The sequence below is a fragment of the Chamaea fasciata genome, unplaced genomic scaffold (genome assembly GCF_029207755.1).
Source record: "Chamaea fasciata isolate MVZ Bird 193981 ecotype frontalis unplaced genomic scaffold, bChaFas1.0.hap1 SCAF_4, whole genome shotgun sequence".
NCBI classification, from domain to species: domain Eukaryota; kingdom Metazoa; phylum Chordata; class Aves; order Passeriformes; family Sylviidae; genus Chamaea; species Chamaea fasciata.
In genome coordinates, this window is record NW_027094089.1 from 4,419,838 (window position 1) to 4,438,234 (window position 18,397).

The following is an 18,397-nucleotide window of genomic DNA, read 5'->3' on the forward strand; positions in this document are numbered from 1 at the left end:
ATAACTGTCTGGAAACAGAAATTTAATTGAAGCTGAGTTGCTTTTTACAACAAATCAGAAAAAAACCTTGTCTCTTTGTATTATTAGTACAAAAAGGTTGATGGGGGAATCTATCTGTGCCTGGAAAGACATTGGTGACATATACTGCACACTTTCTCCCGGAAGTTCTGATAATGATGAAACCGTAACTACTAGTTTTTCCAGCTTGGTTACAAGTAAACAACCCATTTGGGATTTTGTTTTTGCTTTTGTTTTTGTTTTTTTAGACTGGAGCAAAGCTACTCGTTCTTTTGTAGAACTTTTAGAAAGCTAATACCTTCCGGGAGTCAAATAACTTGCTTAAAAGAATTTTTCTCTGATAATTTTTTTTTTTTTTAATCCAGTTTGACAACCAGCATTGCACACCTCTGGTAGTCCTGGGTCTCCTTCTCAGACTCCTGTGATCTCCATAACCATGCACAGCTTGACAGTTTGCTGGAAATTTCCAACTTGTCCAAGAAACTGTAGGGCTAAACAGCCTTTCTCAGTGAATGTGGAACACAAAGCTTCCCGATCTGGTTTCGCATATAAAGTCCTTCATACTCTCTTTTAAGAGCACCAAGAGATGATGCCCTCTTTTGCTACAAAACTGCATCCAGAGTGAATCTGGTCCTGAAACTGCCTTCCAGAATCTCCTGTAGAGGGAATCTGAGCACAAAATCCTTGCTCACTCTGTCATGTTTAATATTATTTTATTACAGCCTATCAGTGAAATGACAAGAAATGTGCAGCAAAGGGTAGCTGGAGGTTTGGCTTAAGGAAAGGTGGGTGGAAGGAGGTCAGTTCATGCTAACATGCACAAGAGCCTGGACTGGGTAGCCCCTCCTTTTCCTGCTCTTGGAGACCAGCCAGTTGCTGAACTGCAGCGGCTTTGCTGGTGCTGTGCAGTATAATATGAAAGGTGTTTCATAAATCATTCTCTAGGTATTTAGGGACCATACTGGCTTTTTACCAGGTGGAAGTGTGGTGGACAGTTTGGCAATGTGCAGTCTATGTGATGCAGCACACACATTTCAGTTTCTTCTTCATCAGTTATGGCTGCTTCAAAATCTCGACAGGTTTGTATTCTGTATGAAGTCACACTCATCTACATATTTGCATTTTAGTTTACTGATCCCTGGAATTGAGGTAACTACATAGGTTGTCCTACTTTCATGAGGAGTACTTCCAAATTTTATGCTATTTCAGATTAGCTTTTGCTTTCATGTTCTTCATAAACCCTCAGCTGGTTTGTACAACTGCTGTAACAGATATTAGAGTATGTATAGATTTCAAATGGTTGTCGGGTAGATGATGAAATAGTGTTAAAATGAAAAATAACATTACTAATGCTGGTCATAAGTGGGTTTCTGTCTTCTAGATGATACATATGAAGTAATGAATAATATTTTGATAATATATTATAATATAGCCATTTTAAAACTTTTTAATACACAGATTTAAAAAGACACTCATGGTAGATAGATATGAACTAGTGATTTCCAATAAGGAAGTAAGTTAATACAACTCAAGAATGTAAAGAACTTGTGTTTTCTCTTATCTTTTACTTTGTCTTCTTAATGGACTCTGCTATACATCAGCAGAGGAAATCTGCAGGCTGGAGTGTGTGACACCAAAAATTCCAGTCACTGAGCATTTTAGAAGAAGACATGGGCTGAAAGTGTAACTTCAATACAGCTATAGGTGCTTGGCACTCCAGCAACGTACACCTGAAGGTGCTAAGCTGAGCACCTAGAAAATATGAAGTGCATGCTTAAAGACCATTTTGTTAGCTTTTTGTGGCTTGTTTGCATTATATGCAAATTCTGCACCAGGAATAGGGATTTTATCCTTTCTTCTAACAACACTCCACTGTCTTAACCATGAAACAGTTTTCTCATGTTGCAGTCCCCAATCTTATTCACAGTGCATCTTCCAACCTCTGCAGCAGATGAGGCAAACTAAGTTTTCTTTGCTACATCTATATTTTACCCTCAAGCCCTCTTTGTTCTCTGCACAGGCAGAGTGATGCTGAAAAAGAATATTGTGTGATGAGGTAATTAGGGCTTGTGTTGTAATGTGTGTGCCCAAGGGGCGTGCAATAACACTGCACAGTTTCTCAGCTCTGCCTGTAACATAAAGAGGAGTGGAAGAAAGCTTAAATTCTCTGAAGAAAGAACATTAGGACATTTTTTATTACTTTAAAATGCAATTTTTACTTTCACATAAATGGTAAATATCTTCTTGTGAACTTGGGAAGCGCCAGAATTATAAGCCAAGATTCAGGGAGATCATACAACAAATTACTAAAACCTAAATGGAAAGTGGAACAGAAATAGATCATCTCCTGCAGAGAGAATAAATCAGATGCATCAGATAACCAGCAGTTCATCATTTTACCCTGTATGCCATAGATCTGGGTTTGAATCTTGTCCAGGAATACTTAGAATTCAAGGTGAGCTATAAAAATAAGTCATCCTGTTTTGCCTTTTTTAAATGCCTCTGAAAAAAGTTCGTAAGGGTTTGGCCATAATTAAGAAATAAGTCGCCTATCATGATATTTATGATATGATATTGTTTCACAGTGTCTGATGTCCAAGTTTGTACTGGAGTGGATGTCAGAAGAGAAACTTTTTGTTCTTTTGAGTCATAACAGCAGTAATTGACTTACAGCAGATTTCCTGACAGCTATTTTCTACTCTCATCCTGTGAATATAATTCAGCTGCATTTTGCTGAAATGTTAAAGTTTTTAAGGCATGACCTGCCACACCTATGCTTCTTGCAGTAGTCCAAGGAAGGAAGGCAAATTCTGTGGTTTCATTTGCACACTAAGCACTATAATTGATCAAGCTATGATATGTATTTCTGTACTAATTTTTAAAGAGAATATAAAATATCTGGACATCAGAAAACTGTTCATAGAAAATTTGGAAAGTCTGTTTTCATGTTTTACGTATTATCAATTCTAACAAAATTTTGTTGTAACTTCATGTTTTAAATAGCACTGGTAAGAAAGATAACAAATATTTGTGTTGCAGACGTAGTAGCACTCTGCCACAGGACAATGAAGTTCTTAGATATTTTATCAGCAGTGAAAAAGTGGATCTGAAGTATTTTATGTAGGAATACAAGCACCTGGTCTAAGAAGGAACATATGTGGCAATCAGGAAACAAGCTCTTTTAATCTAAAGACTTGGATAATCCCTCTATTTTTAACTGTTTGGACTCTTGCCATTTTTGTGTGGACCTTGGATGAAAGGAAGCTAAGCATTTTTCTTTGTCACAGCTTTCTCAGCAGCAGAAGTAAAATACATCGGGGAAAATTCCTTTTCAGTAACGTCCGGCTTTCTCTTCATCCCGACATTTTTATATAAAATATTAACATTTTTCTCCTATCAATACTAAAATCTGTGTCTGGGTTTTTTTTAAAGACAAGCCCAAATGGATTAACCAGCATTTTCTTACTGATGTGCCTGAAAGACTTCAGTGAACCCTCTAACTGGAGAAGGATTCTTGCTGCTTAAGACTGGTCTCCCTTGACCAGTAATGAGGATTACTTGTGAAATCAACATGACATTTTTGTGCAAATGTTTGTTCAATAATTGTTCAACACAAAGAAAATTGGTGTATATATAAATGGCCCTATTCCCTTGGAATTTTGCACTTAATTTGTCCATGGTGCTAAGATGATACATCACGTAACTTTGATCATTTGTTGGCACTCTTGCACTTTCCTCAAGCACTGTAGCAGAGAAAGTACTAATGCTGCAACAGACTATAGTCATACACGTGTGATTTGCAGCATATTTATTTCCTGCCTATTTTTATTACCCTGGATTCAGGAGAATTAATTATAAAAGCATGAATTAATACAGATTTTAAAGGGTTTGAATCACAAACACTGTTCTAAGAAGGATATTTTAAAAAAATCAGTCTGAATTTGCTACCCCTAGAGCTCCATAATGGTTTGAACACCTTGTTTTTACTATAACTACAAACACATTCAAACACAGCATTAAAATTGAAGGGTGTGAAGGTATTAGATTAAACAGTGAAAATGCTTTACAGGTACAGGTCGTAACAACAATTTGCATAAGCCTGTTAAAATCTTATTGTTCATGACAATTGCGTGCTTATTTTAGGCAAAAGGAGATGCCTGAAAGCTGCTTAAAGATTAAAAGATTGAACTTCTTATGAGTTGTTCATTCTTTCATTATTAGGATAGCAAGGAAAATAAAATAACCTTATTTTTTCTTACTCTTATGTGTTTGTAATTTGATAACACTAATGGGATTAGACTAACAAAACTCCCTTAAGTCCATTTTACAAAAAGAACTGGTTTTTCAGTGCAAAAAAATTACCTAAATTGTATTATGACAGAAGAATTATTGTCTGTATTACAAAATTACTTAAAAACACAATAAAGTAATGTTGGGTATATCAATAATATATCTAAAGAACAGTGGCATCTGTAGAGACCAGAACATGGAAAGAAATGGTTCAAATTGCTCAGAAAATTTTATTCAGACCACTGTCATAACTAGTTGATATAAGCAGCTAACATCTGTGAAACAACTTACCTTTATAAGGTGGTATAAAACAACACTAAATATATGTAGAAAATCCCCATATGTTACATGCTATTGCTTTTCCTAAGATTTCCTGCCTGTATCTAGCCAAATTTGTTTTAACTGGATCTATGTATTCTATGGGGAGTTCTGGTGTCTCTGGATATTCTGAGGCTGTTGATGACTAGGTGTCTAGTCTCTCTTTTTTTCTGTTACTGTTATTCAAAGTTAAAATCAAAGTTAAGTTTGATTTTACATCCACCTTGGCAACCAAGAAAATCATATTTATGTGCAGACTCTGAGCAAAACCAGTCACCACCATAACTTTGGAAGTATTTTTGGTGCATAAGTGAGTCTGACATTAGAACCATTCTGACTCTTTTCCTTTCCTTCTTCCCTTGAGTTCTTCAGAATACCTGAAATCTCTTGTTATCCTATCACATAAACTTGGTTTTCCAGTCCAGTTGTGTTGTCTTTAACCTCTTTCTACCTGCTGGCAAGGCAGTCTATTTTAACAAAGTCCTTTCCTCTTTGAGAACCTCCTGCCTACCTGGATGCTTTGTGCAGTTCTTCAGAAGGGCCTTGACAGGCTGGAGATCCCTCTGAAATTCAATAAAGGCAAATGCAGGGTCCTGCACCTCAGGAAGAATAACTAGTGCAGGCTGGGGACAGACCTGCTGGACTAAGATGACCCTGTCTGAGCTTTGAGGTTGGACCAAGTGACTGTGGCCCCTTTCAACCTTACCCACTCCATGATTTTGTGAACCCCACAAGATCCGTCAGTCTGGAGCTTCTTCCGTCTCAGTAGCTACAGTAGCCACACCCCATCCTGGGTAATATTCCTCCAGATATTCAGGGATTTATATGTCCCTGGAGGACAAATATTCCCATACAAGAGCTTTGCTTGTTTTCTTGTAGGCTTTGGAAGTTCACCCCAGTAGGATGGCTCTTCTTTGCTTCCTTCCTTCAGTGTATCTCCTCCTTCAAACCCATTCCTGCAAAAGTCCTGCTTAGAATGGGCAAGTTTTAACTCCTCCTTTCTCCTCTGAGGAAGGTGTTTTCAAAGGAGCTGCTGCATATGCTCCTCTGTCAGTAATTTTCAAAGGCTTCAGACTTCCCAAAGTTTCTTCATCTGCTGCTCCCAGAAATGTGCTTTCTGGCAGCCTTCAGTGGTCTGGACTGCTGGAGGGCAGAACATGTCATTTTCAAAATTGTGATGTCCAGGATGTGCATGTTTAGGTTTCCTTAGCACTATGTATTTTATAAAAGTACTGCAGGTTCAAATATAGATCAAAGAAGTAAATAAGGACTTTTGGACATGTAAGAAATATATCTAGGTTTCTTCTGCTTGCTTTTTTTTTTTTTCTTTTTTTTCTTTTTTTTTTTTTTTTTTTTTTTTTTTCTTTTCCCCACAGATTTTCAGGTAGATTCTACTCTGCCATAGAAATGACCTGACTCTTTTTCTTTAGAAGCTGCCAACACTTAGTGTCATGCACTATCTGGATGGATGCCATGCTTTACACAAAGAGGAATTGTGCTTACTTCAGACAAAACAATAATTTCTTTGCTAAATATCAGACATTTCAAAGAAATTTAAAAACTGCTGGGGAATGCAGGAGACATATTGCCCAACTAATAATAAATAAATATACAATCACCCAGTAAAAAAGAGTAATTTGTGTTTTGTCCCAGATTCAGAAAGGACACACAATACACAAAGCTCCCATTAGAACACTATCAACTCTTCTGAATTTACTTTTATAACATTTTAGGTAAGGGAACTGACTTCGGTCTGCAACAATGGAAAATAAATATTTAACATAATAGAAAAAAACCCTATTGGAAGGTGTATTAATTAGTATGTTAAATGTCTTAATTCTGTTCTTCAGACATTCTTTTAACTGATTTTAAGATTTTGACAGGAAAGTCACTATTATTTCAAAATGGCACATTCTGAACCTTGTTCAGATTGTGGAGCTGACTTTGTGGGTTAACTAGAGTTATGTCTTTTAGAGCAAACCACAGTATTTTAGAAAAACTCAAGAAGGATCTAGACCTGTTCATCATTCTTTTGATGAAGGGTCCTCCTGTATTCCAGGACTGGTATTATTCCAAAGCACAGACAGGGCATGGACAGTGCTGAAAGCCCCTACATCCTGGCCAACTCTCCTAGACTGAAGCTTTTATCTCTCCCCTAACACACAGCTTGGAAGCATGACACCAAAAGTCCTAACTATTCTGCACTACTGAGATCCAGATTTGCCTAAGGGCAGAGAAGGTGAGCCCTGGCGCTCTGGGCTGTGGCTGTGTCTATTAGTTGCTTCAGACAGAGCACCTCTCCTGCCTTGATATATATCATTGTTTGCTGTTTTCAAAATCAAAATTCAGTTCTGTGAACACAATATCCTTGCTCTCAGCTGGGGTCGAGTGTTCTTACTTCAAGCTGATTCACTGGACTCCTCTTTAGAAGCTCCAGTAGATGCTTTTCAAGCTTCCAGGGGATTCAGTCTACACCTGAGCATGAGAGTTCTTCCCTCACAGGTGCTTCACTAGAATAACTAGAGCTCTTTTTAAGTCACTTAAATCACTAACATTTCTTTAATTCCTGTTGATTAGACTACGACTTTTAATTGCGGTGCAACTGCTTTCTTGATTTTTTTTTTCACTTTATCCCAGGAAACACAGTGTGAGCTCCTCACAGACCTTCTCTCTTTAATTTCTAAGAGAGCTGAGAAGTGTTACAGATTCTACCATTATACAGAAATCTTTGTTAGGAAACTTTTGGTAGGGCAAGTTTATTCCTGCACCAATGAATCATTCGGTCATGTCAAAACACAACTTAAATTATGGCAGTTTGCATAATACATCTATGCAAGAGTTACAAAATAATTAAAGTACTTCCGACTACTGAAATCATATCTCTGCAATACAAGACTCCACCTGAATTACCAGTGTCATACTTTCTGTTGGCAGTCTATTTCCTCTTCCTTTTCCTTTTGTCCAAAGTTTCTCAAGTATCTTTCACCCAACAGGTTTTTATATACCCTATCTTCTTTACCTCCAAGAGATGAACATTCATTAATATTGGAGGTCTCATTAGCCTTTGAAAAAACCATGTTTCAACATGTGTAAGATTTAATTCAGTACCCTAAGATGATCATCCTTTAATTCTGACTATTAATCGTCACACAGATGACAAAGCAGTTCTTTTTCAGGAGTTTCTTGACATATCCACTCTCCTAATGTAGCCATTTAGGTCTTACTGGATTTCCATTAGCAAGTCCCATGTTGAACTCTAGAGGTGCAAACTGTTCAGTCTTTCATTTCACATTCTGATCCCCGAGGCAGAAGAATGATTGCCTCAATTAAATACTGTAGCAGCTGAGCTTTAATTTCTCATTTTAAATAAGGGCACAGAATATGAGCACAGAATCTTTATTGGCATAAATTTTGTTTAAGATATTGGGGCTGTGCTGATTTATTTGCACCGAGGGTGTGTCTCAAAGGTGTTACTCTTTATCCTGTATTTTAACTTTCTTCTGTTTTCTCTTCTAGGGCAACAGGCTTTGGCTTTTTGAATGCACTATGCAAAGCTGCAGCTGTACTTGGAAACCTAATATTTGGTTCCCTTGTTGGTATCACCAAAGCAATCCCTATTCTCCTTGCTTCTACTGTTCTAGTATGTGGAGGTCTGGTAGGACTTCGGCTTCCTGATACAAGAACACAGGTGTTGATGTAACTGGAAAAAACATTCACTATTTATTTCCTTCTTTGTACAAATGACTGATGGTGCAAAGGCTTCAGATTCTCAACACACAGTAGAGTGCTCAAATGTCAGAAATCAAACTCCAAAGATACTTTGGAGTAGCAGAGATTTAGCAATCTCTGCATGAAAGTTTTAAATTTCACTTTTGTTTGCTTGCATTCCTTGCTATTCAAACCTATCTCACTTCAAACTGCAAAGCTACCTCTTAAAACAGTTTTGATGACATATCCAGGAAGGTGACAACCATACTGATAATTAGATGTTCAAAATGTAAGTAGTCAAATTGTTTCAAAAACACATGCTAAATTTGGCCATGGCATTGTGAGCTTTAGTAACAGTACAGACGTGCAAGTCAATTACTGAGCAGTATTGGTTCAGGGAATGTTAATGTATCAATGCATGCAGCATTTATCAGGAAACTCAACTGGTTGAATCAGTACTGGGAACAGTGACTTTCTGCAGCCGTGCTGAGGTGGTAAAAACTTGTGGCAATGACCCCTTCTTGGGAAACATTTATCGGCAGATTCAATCTCAGTGAAGAGTACCAACTACACCCCACACTGGTGAAGGAGAAGGCAACAGCTACTGCAGGGAATTTAAAAGTCCATGTAGGTATGCAGTGGAGAGAATGACAAAATTAACATTTTCACTTTTTTGCTGCTGATGCTCTGGAAAATTTTTGTTTTATTCTCACTTGTGGCATCTGAAATGTTTTTTTCCATTTTAAACGGTGAACGTGTCTTATTCCAGGAATGAATGAATGCAAATAGTTTTGCTGTTGTTAGTATGAATAAAGGAAAAATCAGGCCATTGAACTATATGACAAGGAAGATGCTTTCAGAAGTTAATTTGGAATCAGTATACATAAAGACCTTATTTTTTTTGTAGTTTCTACGCTTCTCAATATAACAAATTTCTCAGCTAATTTTTAATAGTTAATGTCTGACCACTTAGTATTTTCAAATGTCTCTTTGAAAAGACACTAAGAAATAAGCCATGGCAAGAGTGCAGGGAACAGTAATGTTTTTTTAGACCAAGTGCATGGATGGAAAGAAAATGGTAATAAATACATTCCTTCTATGCTTTGGGTGTTCTGATTACTGGAAAATTCCCCATCAGTCCTAATGCTATGCAAAAGCTTATGGGATCTCCTTAAAATATCAGCATTTCAAATTTAATACAGGTACATTTATAAAATTATCAAAGAAAAGAGGCAGATCCTCTAATGACAGAAATTGGCATTGCTTCCAGTGGAGCTAAGACAGCTGGCATCAGCTGATCAACTATCTGCAGTTTCAAGTGTCAAATAACAAATTTGCTATAAAACATATGGAAAGTTTTATTCAGTTTCTTTTTTCTAATTATGTCTGACAGCATTTTTTTAGGTAGATGAATCATTGCCAAGGAACCAAGCTTTCTAATAAGGTCATCATACAGTAAGCTAGAGTTTTTTAAATTGATTTTTCTCTTGCTTTTAGATGTGAACTTGGAATTGGGTAGTAATATCTAGCACTGCAGTCTTTATCAGTCATCATCTTTGTCATATTAAAAGAATCAATAAATGTCTATATAAGAAGATCATTCAGCACATTTATAGTTAACTGTTTAATCTACTGATTCTAGAAGTGACATTTTCAGTTACTAACAAATGCTTCGTGTGTGCTACACAAGGCAGCACAAAAAATGTTAGCCCAAGATGTTGTTTTCTCCTATGAAATGAGAAAAATGGCAGAATTTAAAAAGTGTGAATATGGAAAACTAGGGGGCATTATTTTGATGCTGATAATTTAAATATGCTATAGTAAGAAATTAAAATTTTAGGAAGTGTGTTTATTTTGAAGTGTTACGATGAAGATATTTGAGATGAAATATTTTATGTTTAAATCTGACTTAGACATGTCCCTTAAATTTCTAAACTATGCTAATAAATGAGAGAAAATTATTTTTCCCTAAGTTCTAGAACAAAATTCTGGCCTTAGTTTTGCATCTGTGGTTTTTGTCCACAAGCCATAGCCTTAATATTATTTTAAGGCTGTTTTCTGCAAGTGATATTATATTTGAGCCCTTTTTCTCTGTGCAATTCATTAGTAGCACATGTTCAACTCCTTGCAGGTACTGCACAAGTTATTTTGAAATCTGAAGCCTCTGTACATATTTGGAGTAAACATCAACAACAATGGTAAAATATTGCTTTGTGTTGGAATGCACTGTCCTCTTGCAGTAGTATATTCTGTCCATCTCTGCATGTAATTGCATAACACTCAGATACAACACTTCACACCTTCTGACCAGCTTGAAGGAAATAGGTAACAGAAAAATAATATTCAGCTTTTGTGAGCTATGATTCAATTTTAACACCCTCAAATCTCATGACATGTTAAATTATCTTGATTTCAGTGTTGGTTTTACCATAAATCCTGACTATATCATTGGTCTGTGATCAAGTCTGGATGAAATGGAATGCAGCAACAACAGGAATTAGCAGAGATTTTTAAAAACAGACACTGCATGGTCCAGAATTAAAATGCTCTAAGATAGAAAAAGGAATAATGGGTAGGAATTGGGAGAATAAGTAAATCAAAGAGCTGAACAAAGAAAAAACCCAAGAACAATTCCAACATATGAAACAAAGCCTAAAGTTAGAATTTTCCCAGATGGTAAGCTAGCTGGGTAAACAGATTTGAGCTAGTGTGCAAGCCAACATAAAAATTGTTTGAATAATCAATAGTTTTTGCTTGAGCGCAGTAAAGATTTATTTCATGAAGACAAAAAAGTGAATGCAATTTCATACTATAAATAACTTGGTGAGATAGGTAAAATCCACAGACTTGAACAGAAATCTGTGGAGATCTGAAACAAATGTTACTCACATTAAAAGAAAAAGTTGTTTGACTGGTCTTCAGCAAATCTGTCTTTTCTTGCAGCCTCCAAAGCAATCACAGGTAATAAATACTGAACAGAAGGATCTACACTTCCTTTCTATGTCTATTTGCTTATATGTCACACAAAGAATCACTTAGGGGCATGGCTAGGTTCCTAATACACCAGAGAGAAGCAAACTTAATAACATTTGTGCATTACAGTTATAAAACATATGCAACCAAAACTACTTATGTGTTTGTTTTAGTCACAGAACTGACTGCTAACTGAAAATCCCTGTCAGTCTAAATTGAAGTAGGATATAACATCTAGAAATTTTCTGTGCAGCTGAAAACTCACCCCAATGGCAGCAATGACAAAAAACACAATGGCCCCTGAAAACAGACAAGACTCGCAGCATTTAGAACGCTGTTAACCTTGATGGGCAATTATCTTGAAATTTGGAAACTGTCCACAAAAGAGAACACACATTTTCATTTTTGGCAAGGAAATTTTATTTGAATTACTTTTACTCCTTACAGGTTGTCCAATATTAGGACTTGACTTAGCAGACTCTAATTTCTTGAAAACATCTTATTCATCATGTTAGTATGTTTTGACCTGCTTGGATATATCCATGCTAGCATTCTGTCGCTTGGAAGCATGAGCTACAACATTTGGCAACCGTTGCATTGGTTATTGAGTACAGAAGGCTCCTAGAAAGGGAAGTAGGAAATGGTGTTCATGGTGGAGCACTGAACAGAATTGGTAATGAAAGATGCACTGGGAAACCTTCTCCCTCTGTGCTTGATTTTAACTCTGCTCCCTTACAGAGCTGTGTACTACATAAGCTGGGCACTGATGAAAAAGAGTTAGCCCTCCTTCCTGATGGCTCCAGCAGTCTACTCTTCCTTTATAATTTTGGGAATATAGGTGAAAGTTAAGATTGCTAACTCAAGCTCTGCTTGCTTTCTCTTCCTGCCATTCCATTCATTCCACTCCAAGTTACTTTTCTTGCTAGGAGACCAGCCTGAAGAAAGTCCTAACTCTCTTACCTGCTTCTGGCTTCCCAATAACATTCAATAAGAAGTTTTGTTATGTCTTTTGCATTTTGGTTATAACTTTTTAAAACAATATGGAAATCAGCCTTAGAAGTCCTTCTGTGTATGAATCTCACTTTTTTAGGCAGCCAGACTCCATGTTTCTCTACCTATCAAGAAGGCTGACCTAATAAAAGGAGAAGTGTCCTCTAAGAATGGCCCCTGTTGGCCTCCTGATTTGAGGGAATTTTCTTGCCTGTGCATCTAGCTCAGCTTCATTTGGAGGAAATTGTATTCTGTTTTCTTTTTTTCTTTTTTTCTATGACCTTATCTTTGTGTAACTGCTCTTGTGGCACAACTGCAGATACCAATTCTCAGCAAAGTAATATAGTCCTCAGTCCTTCATATAGACAGCCTCTGTGTGCTAGCTTTTATCTCTCTTCCCCATTCTAAGTTTTAAATTGCTCTTCATTAGTCAGAGAAAGATGTTTACATCCAGTCACATATCTTTACCAAAACAAGATGATATCATGCTAATACAACCTACAAGCCATGTTTCCTGTTTAATAACCTGGAAATGCAATTGAAATTTCAATCACAACATTAAAAAATGAATCCTTGCACTCAGGGGGTCAAAGATGCAAGAAGTGAAAACAGAAATGCTCCACTTCCTCTGGTGTTTTGAAAGAAAACACATGTTCAGTGATGATATTCCAGAAGAAAACACATATGAGAGACTGCTTTTCTGTATTTCCTGCCTTCTTGTTCATTAAACTTACTGTAAAATATTAGGTATGTGCCTGCATTAGTACTTTCAAATGCTGCTAGTTGAGAAAACACAGCATGAAAACACAGACTTTTGCTTGTACTTTCAAGGTAAGACATGGTTCAGGCAATGATGTGGAATTAGAAGAGACATGTTAGCCAGAAAATATGGAACTCAGTTCAAAACTTGAATTAAATGGAAAGCATCGACTTATAATGCTACTTGCAGGTCTCACGTACTTGCATTTAACCTCACATAGTCCATGTGCTGCTATCAGCCTCATTTGCTTTCTTCGAATGATTTCAGAAGTGCTGCAAAATATATTTGGATTCACTACCATTACCTTTATTTTTTTTTAATTCTTTTTTGGTAGAGGTAAATTTCCTATTTCTTCCTGCAAAGAAGGAAGATTCCGTCAAAATTTAGTCCCACTCTAGCTGTATAAGATTGTTATATAGAATTTCATGCACATTTAGGACCAGTTTTTTAACGAAGTGACTTAGTATATAAAAAGCAGAAAAAGATCAATTTGGCCTGATTTATTTACTTTTCTTATTGAACATTTTATTGAATTATGTACAAAGATGCTGTTCTGTAATATGGAGTTCTGGGCCTTTGAATACATCCTGTGGAACTCAAAAAGAACAAAGCAGCAATTTTCAGCAGTCTCCTCCCACAACAGACACACGAGTTATATTTAATAGGACCAAAACACTTAGGGAAAGGTACAGTGCTTTCTAGGGTAAACAATCTATTCTCTTTGACAAAGGTCTAGAACATATTGCTCACTTCAGTCCGATAACCAAAGATTGGAGATTACCTAACAACAGAAGTATTTGGGTGAGGATGACCTGACATGAAAGTATTGTTCTTTCCACCCAGGGTACTCATGAATATACATTTTAATGCCACATAACCAAGATGATTTGTAGAGACCTTGCCCCTACTCTGGCCATCAACATATTTGAGTTGTAGCCAGACACATCAGTCCACAAGTGAGAGAGAAAGTGAGAGAGAAAAAGAGCTGGCAGGCACTTTCAGCACTCTTCCCACAGCTACCCACCTAAGATCATTTCTCTTGGATCCTAAGGATCTGGTTTTTTGCTTAGCTTTCTGCTTTCTAATTTTGGGCACTTACCACTTTCAGTGGTTCAGTTTTCACCAGTAGTCGTGACCAAGCAAGCTGAAATTGCTTTAATGCTAAAGGACAGCACTCTCAGCCTGTTGCGAGTACTCTGCAAGAGTCCAGTGTCATATGTGTTGTTCCAGTTTCATTTCTTGTTGAGTGCTAGAGTTGTCAGCCAGCACTTCTCCTGTACAATTCTGCATGTATTCTTATCTATAAAATATGTCTTCTATCCTCTTAATGTCTGCCTTGTATGACCACATGTATGCCCATCCCCCACTGTCTATGTGATAAAAATATTTTGTGAATCTTACATGGGTCTGACTTACCCAGTTAAAAGCTGATCCTTCAAAAGGAGAGGGTTGGGAAAAGTAATGAAATGGAATCAAATTAAATGTAAACAATGAAGAGTTACAGTTCAAGTCATAGGCTTCAATTATTTTTATTTTTTCAGATGTTTTCTTCAGATCCTAGCCTGAAGCTATATAATATTGTATACTGTAAAGAAGTAGTGCACAGTTGGAAGTGAACACATATGCAGACATATGTGAGTGAGTGTACACACATATGGACACACTCACCTCTACAACACAGGCGAATGTTAAACTCACAGACCATGTTCTCATCTCTTTCTCCATGACAATGTTACTTCCTTTGTTGTGCATTATGCTCTGAACACAAATAACATCCCGCTCCATTCCTTGTGCAGAAACCTTTAAGTATTCATGTGCAAAATTGATGGGATGCCAACAGTCGTCTCAACTGGCCATTAACTTCCAGTCATTAGAAGGGGATTCTTAAAATGGTCTGAAAAATGAGCTTTGACTTAGCTGTTGCCTTCCCCTGCCTGCCCAACCCGCCCTCCTGCCCCATCACACTGTGCCAAACAGCCAAGCAGCACATCATGCAAAGACACTGGTGTTCCAGTGACTAGGACACACAGCACTCTCAGATACATAAACTCCTAAAAGCTATGAATTTTGTCTTATTCAACCAAAAGGCCTTCAAAATGGTCCATGGGGATATCAACATGCTAACTTCATTGTAATGTATGAGAAAATGTCTGTGATTTTCTGTATTGTATGTTTTTTTGTTGTTTCTGCATATATGACTGCTGTTGTTCTAGTGATGTGGTTAAAGAATTATTTGCTACTGTTCTTATAAGAAATTTTTGACCAGCCTGAAACAGAGACATTGCCAGGGTGTTTTTCAATTAATGATTAACACCCATGAAGATCTTTTACATTAATTAGTGCCATATAAAGTCATGGATACTCTAAATCAAGCCAATCCAGAGTGAAAATATCAGCACATACACACAGACCAGTGACAGTGGAAAGAGCTCTTCCAAAAGCTCTGGCATCTGCTGCATTTCTTCTTGTGCTTTTCAGGATGTTCACCCTTTGCTGTTCTTCCTCTAGTAGGGTACATGCACTCATGCTACAGAAGCAAGAAAGCAGAAGAAAGGGCATATTCCTTTCACAGGAAGGAATGTATATTTGCTATAGGAAAGCCAGTTCTATAATAAGATTAAAACAAACAAACCTTGGACCAACCCAAGCAGCTTGCTATTCTTTTTTTCCCCATGTCTCCTGTGAGTTGATAAACTAAATACCAGTTCATACCAAACCTTTGGGAGGAGGCTAAGAAAGGGTAGCAAGGCTTACATGATAGTTCTTTAGGAAAGGAGATCTTTCCAAGAGGAAGACATATGCAATGTGTGAAACCACAGCATATAGTTTCTACTTGTGATCACCGACAGGCAGTTTTAAGTAGAAAATTGTCATTCAAATCTATAGCAGCAGTAGATGAAACTATCTTTTAAACAGAAATGTGTAAATATAGATTAAAATCAATGGCATGGAAGAAAAAGAAGAATATTCGAAGAGCTAGTTAAAAAAAACACAACCTCCCATCATCTCTTTTGGACAAACCATTTAGTGCTTTCCTGTTTCTTTCTGCTACCAATCATCCTAATATGGTGACTGATTCCTTTAGTGCCTCACTAATGAAATGAAAGGCTATATTGACATTTGCAACAAAAATTGAGAGCAGGCATGAAATTAGCACTGTATAAAAGCTAGCTCATTTATAATAATTTTTAAAAATGCCCCAAGCTGCTAGTGTCTGCCTGCATTTATTGTCTTCCAAGTGGTTTAGGATCCTACAAAGTGTTACTTGACAAAAGCTTTGTGTGTGTAATCTGACCCCTGCTTAAACCTGTGAAGCACTTTTTTAAGATCATGATCCCAGCTTTGTCTTTCAAAAATATTAAGAATATGACTCTGTATATTGCCATGCTGGAATTGCTATTGTGAGAGAAATGTGTTTTTTCAGCTCTTTTTTTAAGATAAATTATTTCTCCTATGAATGTAGTGTTTCACAAACATTGAAAGGATTTTAATAGCAATGCTGAAAGCTAAGTGAATCAACTGGCAACTTGTTTTAACCATTTTCTACAGAATATTGTATTTAAAACCCCAATTAAACAAAAAAAAATACTGTATTACCTTCAGTTGCACAACTGAATTGTATCTAGTACTTGGCCTCAAATATATGCAGAAATATACTGTATAAAATTAGATGGATTTTTAAGTGGGCAGTTTCCATTGCAGTGTAATGGCATATGTGCAGAAGTCAGGTATCAGGGATGAGGTACACAAAGTAGAGCTCTTGGCCTTCGCTGCACCTTATTGGTATTATAAGGCTACTGATTTTCTTAAAAACTTGTTAGATTGTTGCTTTCATTGCAATTTATTGGCATTGTCAGGTTACTGATCTTGTTAAAAGCCTGCTAGCATTTTCTAATGCTAAGCAACAGAAGGAAAAGATTTATTCTTTCCTAGTTTTTGTTGTTGTTGTTGTTGTTGTTGTTTTTTTGGTTTTTGTGGGGTTTTTTGTGGTTATTTTCTCTTCCCACTTTCTGCTTCTAAACTTCCACTCAGATTTCCAGCTGCTCTGCCAGTCAACTGGCTACACCATTTTTTCAAATGGTCTTCAGTGTACAAACACAGGTATGTTAGTGGGTATATGTTGTCAAGGAAATCATTATCATTTCTGACAATCTCCATTTCTCAATGCAAGGTAACATGTACATATTGTATATACGAGTAACGAGCTACTTTAAAGTTGAATTGCCATTTGAACATGGGAATTTGACTTCAGATCTGCTAATCTGCATCAAGATCTTGGCAATGGTCCTGACCTCTCTGTTTCTTTCTTTCTTTGTTTCCTTTACTGCTGTGCGCACCTGGAGAGCAGGTTTCAGTCATCGCTAGTGTATATATGTGTTTGCATGTGTGTGCCTTGATAAATTCCCTTTTGGAGTTCTGAATTTTTCATTTCAAGTCCAACTGGTACAATTGTGAACTCATCTTTCCAGTATACTCCTCTGTGTCAAATTGCCAGCTTCCAAAATGTTTGACCAAGTGTTTTGATTAAGTCCTCTGAGGAAAGCTGTCTGGATATTTGTGAAAGGGCATGCTCTGTGTAGGATGACTGTGTACAATATAAATCTATAAAATGTGGAAGTGTTTATAAATTTATCTGCAAAATATTTATCATCTGTGTAACAAATGCAAAGTTATTTAGTGTACATCAGATTAATAAATGGGGATGATTTTTTGCTCTGCTATATTAAAATAAAGATATGTTCTCTGCAATGTGGTAATGATATCCAGAATATTGTTATTCTTTATCCACAAGATATTACACTACCCACAATACAGAAAAATGTTTTTTTTTTTTACCTTAGTTAGTTATTTTACAACAGTTCTCTATGTATCTCATTTTTAGTGCCTGTCATAGAAGTTGAATATATAGTAAAAGTAAACATGGAACAAGTTGATAAATGAGTTTGACTGTGAAAAAAAGATAGAGTAAAAGTTTCTACAGTTGTAAGAGGCAAAGTTCTTCAGTTAACAATCTGGGATTCCTATTTTTATGGTACATAACTACACAAAATAGACACCTGGCCTTTCAGGTATATATATAACTGCATTGCAGGAGCATGTTATCAACAAAAGGGCTAGTCTAACTCGATATGAAAAACATACTGCTGCAAAGTATGGTGATCCATGAATCTGAAAGGCTGGTGAAAATTTATACAGTAAACTATGGTTCCATATGAATTTCGTATTCACAGGAAAAAAACCCACCACCACCTCCAAACCAAAAAACCACATACTAAAAAAAAACCCCCCGCAAACCTCCATACGCACACAAAAAACCCAACTCATAAACCCCCAAAACTG

General features: G+C 36.7%; 1 protein-coding gene across 1 annotated transcript in view; it reads left to right on the plus strand.

The window, feature by feature from the left end:
* SV2C (synaptic vesicle glycoprotein 2C) overlaps positions 1-8,326 on the plus strand; it is an 80,037-nt gene extending 71,711 nt beyond the window's left edge. Inside the window, exon 12 of the mRNA XM_066182274.1 lies at positions 8,143-8,326. Within this exon, the coding sequence (XP_066038371.1) occupies positions 8,143-8,326 (184 nt within the window). The remainder of the gene's footprint in view (positions 1-8,142) is intronic.
* The last annotated feature ends 10,071 nt before the right edge of the window (positions 8,327-18,397 follow it).